The sequence below is a fragment of the Leptonychotes weddellii genome, chromosome 5, assembly GCF_054177405.1.
Source record: "Leptonychotes weddellii isolate Sample4059 chromosome 5, ASM5417740v2, whole genome shotgun sequence".
Taxonomy (NCBI): Eukaryota; Metazoa; Chordata; class Mammalia; order Carnivora; family Phocidae; genus Leptonychotes; species Leptonychotes weddellii.
This window is the reverse complement of record NC_138373.1, coordinates 5,413,857-5,426,290: the sequence shown is the minus strand read 5'-3', so window position 1 is coordinate 5,426,290 and position 12,434 is coordinate 5,413,857. Positions and strand designations below refer to the sequence as shown.

At 45.9% G+C, this 12,434-nt stretch overlaps 1 protein-coding gene across 8 annotated transcripts in view; it reads right to left on the bottom strand.

Annotated features, from left to right (window-relative positions):
• The window catches only part of TRRAP (transformation/transcription domain associated protein), a 112,216-nt gene that overhangs the window by 62,124 nt on the left and 37,658 nt on the right, over positions 1 to 12,434 (bottom strand). For all 8 annotated transcript variants that reach the window (XM_081819309.1, XM_081819312.1, XM_081819310.1 and 5 more), the window contains exons 24-31: positions 10,739 to 10,956; positions 10,420 to 10,617; positions 9,585 to 9,845; positions 8,747 to 8,908; positions 6,682 to 6,778; positions 5,044 to 5,165; positions 4,562 to 4,732; positions 1,172 to 1,240 (exon numbers count right to left, since the gene is read on the bottom strand). In XM_081819309.1, the coding sequence (XP_081675435.1) occupies positions 1,172 to 1,240; positions 4,562 to 4,732; positions 5,044 to 5,165; positions 6,682 to 6,778; positions 8,747 to 8,908; positions 9,585 to 9,845; positions 10,420 to 10,617; positions 10,739 to 10,956 (1,298 nt within the window). The remainder of the gene's footprint in view (positions 1 to 1,171; positions 1,241 to 4,561; positions 4,733 to 5,043; positions 5,166 to 6,681; positions 6,779 to 8,746; positions 8,909 to 9,584; positions 9,846 to 10,419; positions 10,618 to 10,738; positions 10,957 to 12,434) is intronic.

Sequence of the window (12,434 nt, the reverse complement as noted above, 5' to 3'; positions counted from 1 at the left end):
CGGATGAGAGATGGGGAGGAAAAGCACAGAGGCATCTGTACCTACTCCCAAGAGTTTAAGCTTTGAACATACACTCTGCTCTCCCCCATGAAGAGTTCCTGGTTTTTCCCTGTGTGTATGAATAACAAACCTTCAAAGAGGTCATGGTGGTATAACATTCCTAAAAAAAGTGTAAAATCCTGGTTTAGTTTTGCTTAGTTGGCTGTTTTTAGAAGCAGCAGGAATTGAGACTTACATAAACAAAACACCTTGACACAGAATGGCCAAAACAAAGCATAATAAAGCCAAAAAAAAAAAAATCCAAGTTGGGATGAAACACAGCATCCAACAAATACGCACAGGAAGACAAAAAGCCATGTTGATTATGCCCCTGAAGAGCTAGAGCATCCCCTCGTTAGGACACTGCTGTACAATTTCACCAGGTGTAACAGGACCTTAGGGAAAACACGATCCTACCGATAGGACAGTCATCAACTTAAAAAGTATTTTAAACAAATATTAACATATACAAATTAGATTCAAAACAGCAAAAACCATTATTTTTAAGAGTGAAGTCTTAAAATGACCAACATCAGACACGTAAAAAAATTTAAAGTAGTTTTCCCTTAAAGCCGTAAAAATGTGTTTTGAAGTCCTGGCCGTTTGATTTTTGGCAAACAGTTGGGGTGGGGGAATCGGACCCGTCAACATACATGCCAGTATTTATGTGATGCTTTGCTACATTATCCTCAGTGTCTGAAGTCCTGAAACCTACACTCAGTTTCATGAGGCAGTGATGATGGGAAGCCATGGGAAACCACAGCTGAGGAATGCACCACCATGCAAACAGCAGCTGCCAAGAACATTCTAGAAAACATACTTTATACACTTTACAGCAAAACCAGTAAAATTAAAATACTAACATTTCAAGCTTTCCAGAATTCTCGTCAACAAAAACGTATTAAGGTGAACAAAGGAGATTTCAAAGAAACACAAAAAAGAATGTTCAATAATTAAGAAAAATAAATGCAAAAGTAATGCTAGTAAAAGATGTTCAACAATTTACACAACTAGAATCACATAAACTGGGTTTCTGACCGGTATTTTAGTTAAAAGCACTGCTCCGATATTAACATTGCAAACAGCAGTGCCGGGCGCGGCTGCCCTTCCCAGAAACAAACAAGTCACTCACGTTTCCGTCGCTCCTCTGGCCCCCTTTGTGGGTGAGGACCACCACTTCCATCCACTTTCGTAGATGTTGCTGTTGAAAAAAACAACATCCTTAGACATCTTCCCCTCACACGTGATCAGTTCAATTCCATGCTGTTCTTAAATGAAAATTCATAGGTAATCATTATTTCCCATCATAGTCGATATGAGGATGGCAGTGTTCAAATTTGAAACAGCCCAACCACTGAACTAGAGGGAATGACGGGCATTTGCCTCATGTTGCATGAGCAGAAGGCTGAATTGACCCTGATGTCACAGAAAACGTCCTGAAACCTGGCCATTCCGATGCTGGCATTTTACTGCTGTGCTCCTATGGCCACCTTACTTTGCGCTGCACCTGTTCATGGAGAGCCTCGAGGAGCCAGGCACCAGGCCAGGCCCCCGGGGGGAAAGGGGAGCAGGCGGACATCATCCCTAGCCTCGTTCCAGCTCAGTTTCCAGTGGGGAGAACCAGGTGAAATACACAGTCACGGTAAGGGTTGTGAAAGAGGAACGGGAATCAGCTGGAGAAGGGGGTCAAGGTCAGGGACAGCCCTGCTGAGGCAGACTCTCCAGAAGCTCAAGCACACCAGGCAGAGAAAAGGAGACGCAAAGGCCCTGAAGCCACCAACAGGAAAGCTGGCCGCTGTATATGGCTAAGGAGTAGTGGGCACAAGGGGGGCGTGCGGGATGGGCCGGTGAGATGAGCACGGATCCCATTTGGTCAGAGGCTGCACAAATGAGTGCGAACAGGAAGCAATTCCCTTCTGTGCAGAACCAGGGCAATTGTTATGTGATAAGACTCTGCGTTCTATGGCAAGAGCACGAGAAGAGAGATCCCTGAGGCCAGAGCGACTCTGGTATGACCGGGGCACGCGGCAGCCAGGCTCCTAGCCTTGGTGTCCGGCAAAACCTGGCAGATAAGCACTCAGAGCCTACAGGTAAAACCACAAGACTATCCAAACAACAGAACTACCTTCACTTCCCCCACTGTCCAAACTTGTTCTTCACATACTGAAGCCCTACAGGAAGTTAACTAGTTGTTTTAAAAAGAACTCCATGGTCAAAGAGGCTTGGGGACAGATGACTTAAATCCATCTAAACACTTACTGGGCCAGTGTTCCAAAGAACACACATTGAAAAACACTAAAATATACATGCTTTCAAAGAAACTAAGTACATTAAGCTATTTGCCAGTAAAATTCCTGGAAAGATATTAACAATCACCAAGATCTAGGTTCATGAAACTCTTATCTTACTACAACAGCTACTCTACCAAAGATAAGAGAGGAACAAAACTAAAGGCGAAAGAAGCAGCCAGCTGCATTCCCTATTCACTCTGCTTTCAGATGCCCCAACGGAAAAAAATAACACTAAATTGTATATAAATTCACTTCTAGCTCAATAAGGAGCTATCCACGGCAAATAACCACGAGAGACTTGAAAGTCAAATGTCCAGCAGTTCACATTTTTAAAAAGGCAAATTATCAGGGTTGTTTTCATGAATGCCCATCCTACACAGCAGGGTGTCTTAGCTCTTAAAATTATGCTGAAGGCTTGAGCTGTTAACCTCAAAACATATCATATGCGGGAAAACAAAGGCTCGGTGATCGAGCACGGCTCTAAAGAACAGGACTCAAAAGGGCCAATGTGTGCCTGACTGCCGCCCCACCCTTGCCCAAGTGCGGCGGGCACGAGACACATCAGAAGACCCCCATCGGCATAGACCCTGGGCTGGACCCGGGCAAGGTGGGGACCAGAGGAAAATGGCTGGACAAACGGCAACTCAGTCCTTCTTTATCCAAGTATGTCAACACTCTCTGCTTTCAGAGAAATTTTAACCCTTCTGAAAACAGCTCTCATGCCAGAAAAGGGGGAAAAAGTCCCCTCAACAAACTGGACACACAAACCCCCGGACTTCACTGTAGGGAGAAAAGACTCCTGGCCTACGTCAGAAACGACGACTCTAAGGTAGTAGAGCAGTCTCTTCAGACGACTCTAAAAATTCTGGGCAACAACATGCGCTGAATGAATTCCCAGCTCACAGCAAATGTGAAGGGTCAGCCTGGCGGTGAGCCAACCAACTAGCCGGCAACACGTCGCCTCCGGCAGGCAGGAGAAGGCAGCAAGAAATGGCAGTGGAGAGGGAAGAGATGCAAATGACAAGGCCGGGCCATGTGGAACACAGCGTGGGTCTCACACTGCAAGCACCGAGAGCTGCGGCATGATGGCAGATGAAGCACGGATCTGATGTGCTCGCGTCAGGAAGTGACCGTGACCACACCTGTGAAGGTGTGTGTGCGCGGACACTAAAAGGGCGTGTGTGTTACACACATGTGGAAGCTAAAGAGCAAGGAGACTTTCGATTCGGAAAACTTACTTCCACGGAATACCGTTTCCCAGTAACACTCTAATAGGGCATCAGCTACAATTTTTAGGGCCAACCTTAAGACTGCCAACTCCCAGTTAGGTGTTTTGGTCACTGTTCCCTTCTTAGGTGTCTGCAGATACGAAGAAACCGTATGTGAGGTAAAGAGCTGTGTGGTCCTCACACAGCCATAGATTTGCACTCCACACACACTACGCGTACTGCAGTTACCGAAACAAATACCTTCAGGACCCTGAGATGTGTAAACGGCCAGAGGCCACTTGAGAAACATAAGCATGAAAAGTACGTGCACGTTTGCAGTCACTTACCCTGAAATCCTAAGTTATTTATAAACATCTACTTACCAGAAGCAAAACTGAACGACTGCATAAGAAAGTTAACAGCTGAATCTCCTGCATCTGTTTATACTTCAAATTTAAACAGTGTCAAACAGGTATTTTATTTGCATAATTACTTCCTTGGTAATTTTAAAAACCGTAAAGACTTCTAAAGTTCTTACACGTTTTTCACTACATCACTGTCTATAATAGCAAAAGATTGGGAGTAATCTAGATGCTAGTCAGTGGGGGAATGGTGAAATGAATTTTGGCATGTCCACGTACTGAAATATTATATAGCCACGAGACAGACGGAAGAAGCACTTCATGTTCTGATCTGAAATGATGAGTAGTCAATAGAAAAGGAACTGTGTGTATATGGTGCTTCCTTCTGAGGAAAAGAATATACGTATGTCCTACTACAAATGTAAAACATCTCTAGATAGACATACAGGAAACCATTAACACTGGATGTTCCCCAGGAAGGGGAGGTGGGCTGCTGGAGTTCAGGGACGGGAGACTTTCACGTACGCTTTTCACACTTCCTGAATTTTAAACCACATATATATATATATATATACACACACATATATATTACTTACCTAAAAAAAAAATAAGCTAAAATTTCAGGTTGATTACAAACTATGTTTAAATGCACTTGACTTACCATCATCTGATCACAAAATTTATCATTGAAGGAGTTTGGGAAGAGCCTGGTAACGGAAGTGAGACGATTCACGACATTCAGCGTCAAGCTTCGATAATCCCCCAGCATCATCAACAAAGGCCGCATATGCGTATGGATTTGATCTACTTCTATGGTAGCACCTTCCAAAAACTATTTAAAAAGAAAAGTTACAAAGGAAAATAGACAAGAGAACATACTTTATAATAAACTCATTCAGCTCTAGCAGCAAGTTTGTGGGATGTTAACCACGTACATTCCAAAAGTTTATGATGAAATGAAGCCTAGTCATTACTGTTGAATATTTAAAAAAGGCTCAGCGTGACTAGGAAACAAGCGGAGACAGTATTGGAATCCAGTGTGTGTTCACGCGAGGCCGCCTTCTAGGCGTACAAACCAGGTAAACAGGAAGAACCCCGGAGACAGAACACACGCGCGTTCGCACGCACACGCCACTCACTCACCTTTCTCATGCAGGCTTCTCCGGCCTCCTGCAGCTCGCTGTTTGTAGAATTCAGGGCTTTGAAGAGTGCGGCGATGATCTTCTCCCTGGACTGAGGAAGGTAATTGCAGGCAGCAAGTGCATCTTTAGGGAGAGAGATCAATACAATTTCATTATTAACCTGAAAAACATATGAACAATTTCCTCGTCTAAAGGCTCTTACCAACCAACACCAAGTATCAATCACTGACCCACTTCCCAAGTGTCTGGCCTTGAGAAAGACCAAAGAACACATGGTGTCCTAATGCATGTGTTCAGTGTTATCTAAGAGGGAAGTCAACAGCCTGTCAGAAAGGCCATGATAGATATTACCCCATCCAGATAAAAGAAGGGCTGGAGGGTTAAAGAGGGGGCACCCAGTGACACCCCTTCCTTAAGACATCCCCACACAGGGCGAGAGGATGGCTGAGCTGCGGGCAGATGCGCACTGAAGTGACACAGAGGGCTGGCTTTGAACTCTGGTGCTGAGGGAACACACACACACGCAGCCTGGCTTCTCCTCCACTATCCGTGTCTCATCAGGCAGCCTCCTCCCAACGTGGGGGGTTAAAGGCTTAATCCTCTCTGTTAGCTCAGAGATAATACCTGCCCAAGAGCAATGCCCGTATTAGCCAATAGGACTACATGAGAGGTGCCGGAAGAAAGGAATCCCCACTGAAGAAAGAAGCTGCCAAACTTGGCTGCGGAGAGCAAGCCTCCCTCCCTCCCTCCCTCCCACCTGCTGTGGCTTCCACACCCCAGCCCCGCGCTCGAGCAGGTATTACGATCTGCCTCTCAGCTCCTCCACCTCTAATTCAAGGAGGATTCTGGCAACATTTCACGTAGAGTATAAAAACCAACAAAGCAAGAGACCAAGCCAACTAAAAAAACTTGTACTGGGTATTTATCCACCAAAAAAAGAAAAAGTAGGGGGGGGGGGGACTGATGCTTCTAAGCAAGTAAAATTCAAGTGAGTAAAAATTCAACAATGTAGCTGACATTGCTCATGAAAGCCTAAAGGACAGCAGGATTCTCAAATGCTACCGAACCACTGAAAACCCTATGAAGGTTGTAGTAGATCTTCCCATATACTCCCGATTTGGGCGAAACTGGCAACAAATGAACGCTAGGACTACTTTCTTCAACTAGAGTGTTAGATTCATCAGTGAGCTACAGCATTTAGAGTTAATTACTATAAAGTAAAATACATAGTTTGTAAGAGTAAACAATTGTTTAAATCCTAACCATCTATATAATCCACTGACATCTCATTATATCATTTGACAAATACACAAACATAATTATCCCACCTTAAAAGAACATAAAAAAATAAAACCCCCCAGGGCGCCTGGGTGGCTCAGTCGTTAAGCGTCTGCCTTCGGCTCAGGTCATGGTCCCAGGGTCCTGGGATCAAGTCCCGCATCGGGCTCCCTGCTCAGCAGGAAGCCTGCTTCTCCCTCTCCCACTCCTTCTGCTAGTGTTCCCCCTCTCGCTATCTCTATCAAATAAAAATCTTTAAAAAAAATAAAAAAATAAAAATAATAAAACCCCCCAAAAGGCCACTGCCTCCTTGCACCTTCGTACCCGTGACTCGTTTCAGACTTAATTCATATGAACTTACTTAATGCTGCAATTCGCAAAGGTACAAGTGACGGAAGACTCTTGTAACAGGGCAGCTTTGTTAAAGCAGAGTCTTCAGCCTCACACAAATTTAATAGCTGTAAAAGATAAAATTATTTAATTTAGCCAGCTCCTACTGTGAAGACACAGTAACCTTGAAAATAACAGAACACAGCAATCTTACCCACACACAACACAATTAACAACTGACAAACTAAACTCAAACCCTAGGGAATTTAGTACCGAATGTGACACAGCTTCCTTCTAAAGCAAACTCCGTCAACCTCATGAGTGAAATAAATTCTTAGATACTTTCTCACCCACTCTGACACCATTAACACTGTTTCTCGACCCAGGGGATCACTTGAACTGCAAATATGATGGCAGCTACGTCTCCCTCCTTATTCAGAGCTGCTTCCCAGTGCCATGGGCCAGTGTTCAACAAACACGTGCTGTAATTCAATCCTGGAGACGTAATACTTTCCCCAAGGACAGAAAAGTATAAAGAAAGGAGTTGAAAGTCACCGAGAATATCGTAACTCACAGATTCCTGTGGCTATCTTTCTGGACATTTTATCACACCCCAGTATATACTAATACATCTAATACACAAAATATCATATATGTTGTTCTATTACTGTTTTCCCCTTCTATTTACATCCTGGGAAAATGGTATAAACTTTACCGTTACCTTTTTTCCCTTAAAGATTCCTACTTAGTAAAAGATTTCAAAAAAAGGACATATACTAAAAAGCACTTCAGGCCACCACCCTACTCCACTCCATCACTACTACTCTCCTCCTATATAAACCGGGTGTGCGTGCCCACAAGTGTAGACAGACATCTGTGTCTGTAGCTCCCTCTAGACAGAGTGAGAGCATACACCAGAGTCACCTGGGACACTTGTAGATGGTCCGTCGGTCGGTCTGACCCTAAACCTCCAGGGAGAGGACTCAGGAGTCTCTACTTTTAAAAGGACCCTCACGTGTTCTGATGCAGCTAATGCACTGATAAACACTTGGGAAACCAGCTGCACTCCCTTAGATTTATCACTTAACACTACCAGGTTCTGGTCTTAAGCATAGTGAGGAATTTTCCACATAGGTTAAAACACATCTGCCTCTGGAACCACCAAAGGCAGACTTCCTCCCATTCTCCAGTGGCTCTCCTAGAACCTCTCTCAGGTCATATGAACTATGACTCTTACACAAGGGCTACAACAAGGTATAAAAGAGCAAAGCTAGACCACGTGATCATAGGATTCTATGTCCAGGCAAATACACAGGACTTAAAAACTCAAGAGGCAAATTTTTCATAATTGGAAATTCAAACTTAGTGTGGATCAGAAGAACTTGCCTCCTTATGACTTTTACTTCAGCTTATTCTGATAATGCCTCCAGCGTAGGACTTAGGTCTTAAAAAAATTTCACACTGGGACTGATCAAGAGACCATTACTGTATTCTACGAATTAATGCTTAGTGGAATTTGACTGTATCTACAGTTCAATCTATTTCTCTCTAATGTCACCCCATACTAGAATGTTTACAGACAGAAACACCTATAGGATACCATCTGCCATTGCCCCAAACGAGAATAATCGGTATCTATAGTTCCCGAAGAGCTGTCAGAGCTAAATAATGGCATTCATGTGAAGTCAGTTCTCAACAGCACACGACACATTCTTAAGTGACAAATACGTTCAATACACTGGCACGTTCCCTGAGCCAGTCTTATTCTGGGCACCAGCTGATGACAGTGATCAAAGCGGAGAGTCCATCTTTCTCCAGATTACATCCTTAGGGCTCTGCAGAGCAAGGTGCCCTGGAGAAGGCTACCAGAGCTCTAAGCACTCCAAACACAGCCATGTCTGGTGGAACCTCTCCAGTCAGCAGGCCTACCTCCTATCACATACCTGCGCAGGGCGCTGTGCCAAGTTAGGGCTGGTTACCTGGGGTCATCACCCGTGCCTTCTCTGAGTGCTGCCTGACCAGTCTTCGTGCACAGAGACAGGTTACCAGACACACGTCATCACCATCCACACCACGCCGCACCACCACCCCCCTACCTCTGTGTAGAACACCTTATGCTCCACCACGTTAAGATCCATTGTGAAGAGCCTGGGCTGCAATGTGGTGCAGAACGTGTTTCCCTCCATCAGGCCAATCTGCGCATTGGCAGGCTGATGTCTGAGCAAATGCTTCTTCGGCGGGACCATATCCTGGAGGACCTGGGGGAGGCAAGGAGGAAGCACTACCAACCAGCCATCCCTTAAAGAGCAAACACTGCTCACCACAATATCTTAAAACAACTATCAGGCTGGAAACCGTGAGATGAAAAGTTATGATGTCCCTTTAGTGCGGCAAGGGAGGGCACATTCCATGTGCTAAAACTGGCTGGTGGATAGCAACGTGTCAGATACACTGAACTAAGTCTCCCGAGTAACCGCTCTCAAACGACATAAGAAAAGAGCGACCAGGGCGCCTGGGTGGCTCAGTTGGTTAAGCGACTGCCTTCGGCTCAGGTCATGCTCGGCAGGGAATCTACTTCTCCCTCTCCCGTTCCCCCCTCTTGTGCTCTTTCTCTCTCTCACTCTCTCTCTCAAATAAATAAATAAAATCTTTGAGGAAAAAAAAAAAAAGAAAAAAGAAAAGAGCGACCAGACTGGGGCTACAGAGACCCAGGCAGCCAGCCTTCTGTTCTTTTGATGCTGACGACTATGGATGTAGCCGCTGATACCAGGACATTGCTTTCTGCGTATCTGAGGTCAAAGGGAGCACGTACGGTAGCGCCTTGTAAAGTGGACACGAAATTACAAATTACATGTCCTCTCCAAGTCAGATTTGAAGAAAAAAGGTCTCAAAAGTATTGCTCAAATATCCTAGTTCCAGGGACAGAAATCTCACCTCTTTATGGGGTTCCATGATCACAGTGACACTCTTTCCAGTGACCTGGGCCAAGACCTGCAGTGAATGCATGGCCTGTTTTCTCACAGTGGAATTTGGAGAGGTGACTTCTCGAACCAAGTCATGCGTCACATGATGAAAGGACTTCTCCTGAGCTGCCACGATCTCTTCGGCTCTCTCCTCATCCTTTAAAGGTGTCGCGCATCTCATCAGAAGCTGTTCTAGGGTGGTCTTTGCCATGGCGACGGCCCCATTGGAAACCTGCAGGTGAGGGACTCCTTAGAATGAAAGGGTCATTCACTGTGGGTCCACCCCCCCACCCCGCCCCAGGTGAGCTAATTTAACAAGGCTACTTCCTAACCTTCATACAGTACTTCAGTGGCTAAATCACCTTAGCATTCCTGTATGTCACTCAGAAAAGAAAATGGGGATCCAGACAAACTCCTTGTATTTCCCAAATGAATAAGCCGGCAAGGCCTACCACATTCGATTTGAGTTATACTTGCGCACAGCTTCATGAAGAATGCAACTTCCTGAGAAACTCCTGCAGCACGTGCACTATTTAGCCCCACGGCAAGAGTGAGTAGGATTACTTCCCTCTACAGATGTACCGTGTTAAGTGCTCTGGTCTGTGACAGTTCTTTATCAACGCAGACAGATACTCAGATAACCAGGGAAGCCTATGGGGTCCTGTTCTGTCCTCGTATTAAAGATGCTGTAATGAAATCTAGGCTTCTAGGAGTGCGTGTGGGCAGAACTGCCTCATACTAACTATTCTGTAGGCAAATCAGCTTTAGGAACCGCTTGGTTCGGTTTGGGGTCACCCATCACCTACCTCTCCAGTCAAGTCCATCATGACAAAGAGAAGCGCTTTGAGGAACGTCTGCTGGTTCTGGAGAACCCAAGTGAGAGGCAGCCGCTCCATGAGGAACTTAATGGACACCACACCCCCCAGCTTTGCATACCAGGCCTGCTCATAGCAACAGGCGCACAAGCGCTCGACGATGTAGGAGAACAGAGGCAACTGGCACGCCTGGGGAGAAAACACAGACACACCGTCCTGTTATCCCCACTCCGGGTAACCAGTTTCTAGAATGACTACCCACAGGCACCAATATGCCCCAAATAGCAGATACTCCTCAGCCCTTCCTTACCCTCTCCTTTGAGCCCAGGATGATACTTGCAACATCAAATATGACAGCCAGGGCCACCTCCCCAATCTTGCAAAGTTCCTTCTCTTCATATGCCATACAAATAGCGATTGCATCAATAAGGACCAACGGATCCATTCCTTTCGACCCATTTTCTTCGCTGTGAAACATGGCTGTGCTGGGCTGGCTGCCCACCTGGTAGCAAGGTAGCAGGAAAGGACCTGGAAGAGAGGCGGCAGCCATGGGAGAAAGTAGACCTTATTTACATGCACGTTCTTGTCCCTCAAATGGCAAAACCACCTCATTATAAAGTTTATTTTTTTAGTAATCTCCATACCCAACGTGGGGCTCGAACTCACAACCAAGATCAAGAGTTGCATGCTCCACCGACTGAGGCAGCCAGGCGCCCCAAAACTACCTCTTTTACTTTGAGGTTCGGAGCTCAGTAAAAGCCAGTACTGGTACTTTCGACCAACTTCCGTTAAACTGCAATTACTTGTGAACTAAGTGGTCTGACTCGTACTAAGGCTCTTTTCCTGAATGTCCGCCATTATAAACTGTGTTCTTTTTAGATTTTCTCTATGATAAGGAGAACCACGTATCTTCTTTTAAAAAAATCATTAAGGGTCAAGGGGTACGGCAGAGAAATGAGTATGGGCTACACTCTAGATATTCCTGACACAAAGAATAATTAAAAAGCAACCCGGCTATGACACCCAACCCACACAGAGAACAATCTGCTATGAATTAATGCCTCCCAGGTGCCGGACAAGATGGGTGTTCGCTATCAAGAAGCTTACAGATCTGCTGGAAAGACGTTAACAGAGGAACACTGAGAAACGATCTCAGATCAACGGGATAGCAAAGACTATTCGGACCAAGGGCAAGAAGAGTTACAAGGGGGAAAGTTCTCAGTGTTCTGCAGCATTCAGAGAAAGCTGCTTTGTCCACCTGGAGGGTGAGGGGCCTCAGGGACACAGAGTGCCGCAGCGCTGTTCCAGTGTGTCCACCGACCAGCGCTGGTCTGTCTTCACACCAGTGTTCAGAAACTTCTATAGCAATTGGCAGTGTCGGGACACTTTGTCTTTTGCAAGAGCACCAGTTAGCAGTGGATTAGAAAGAGAAACAAGCAGACAAACAAGAGTGGTCCCCCCGCCAATCCGGAGCCTGAGGATCCCGCAGCAGAGGTGGGGAGCAGCAGGGAGGAGCACCGCAGAGAGGAGCCGGCCGAAGGGCAGGGAGGGGAGGCTGGGCCTTGGCAAACAACACATGGGGGGAAGACCAGCCACGAGGGAGACCACAAACTGTCTCACACGCAGACTGTCCAAAAGTATTCCGCCCCCATTTTCATGAAAAGCAAAGGGTGGAAATCTTCCATCGGGTGCACTGTACAGAGAAACTTGGTAACGATTTTCAAGTCACTATTGCACCCGTCACCGAAATACCAATTACCCTGCAGTAAGCAGGAAATCAGAAAACAAAGGCCAAGAATGAACCAGCCAGGGGCGCCTGGGTGGCTCAGTTGGTTGGGCGACTGCCTTCGGCTCAGGTCATGATCCTGGAGTCCCGGGATCGAGTCCCGCATCGGGCTCCCTGCTCGGCAGGGAGTCTGCTTCTCCCTCTGACCCTCCTCCCTCTCATGCTCTCTGTCTCTCATTCTCTCTGTCTCAAATAAATAAATAAAATCTTTAAAAAAAAA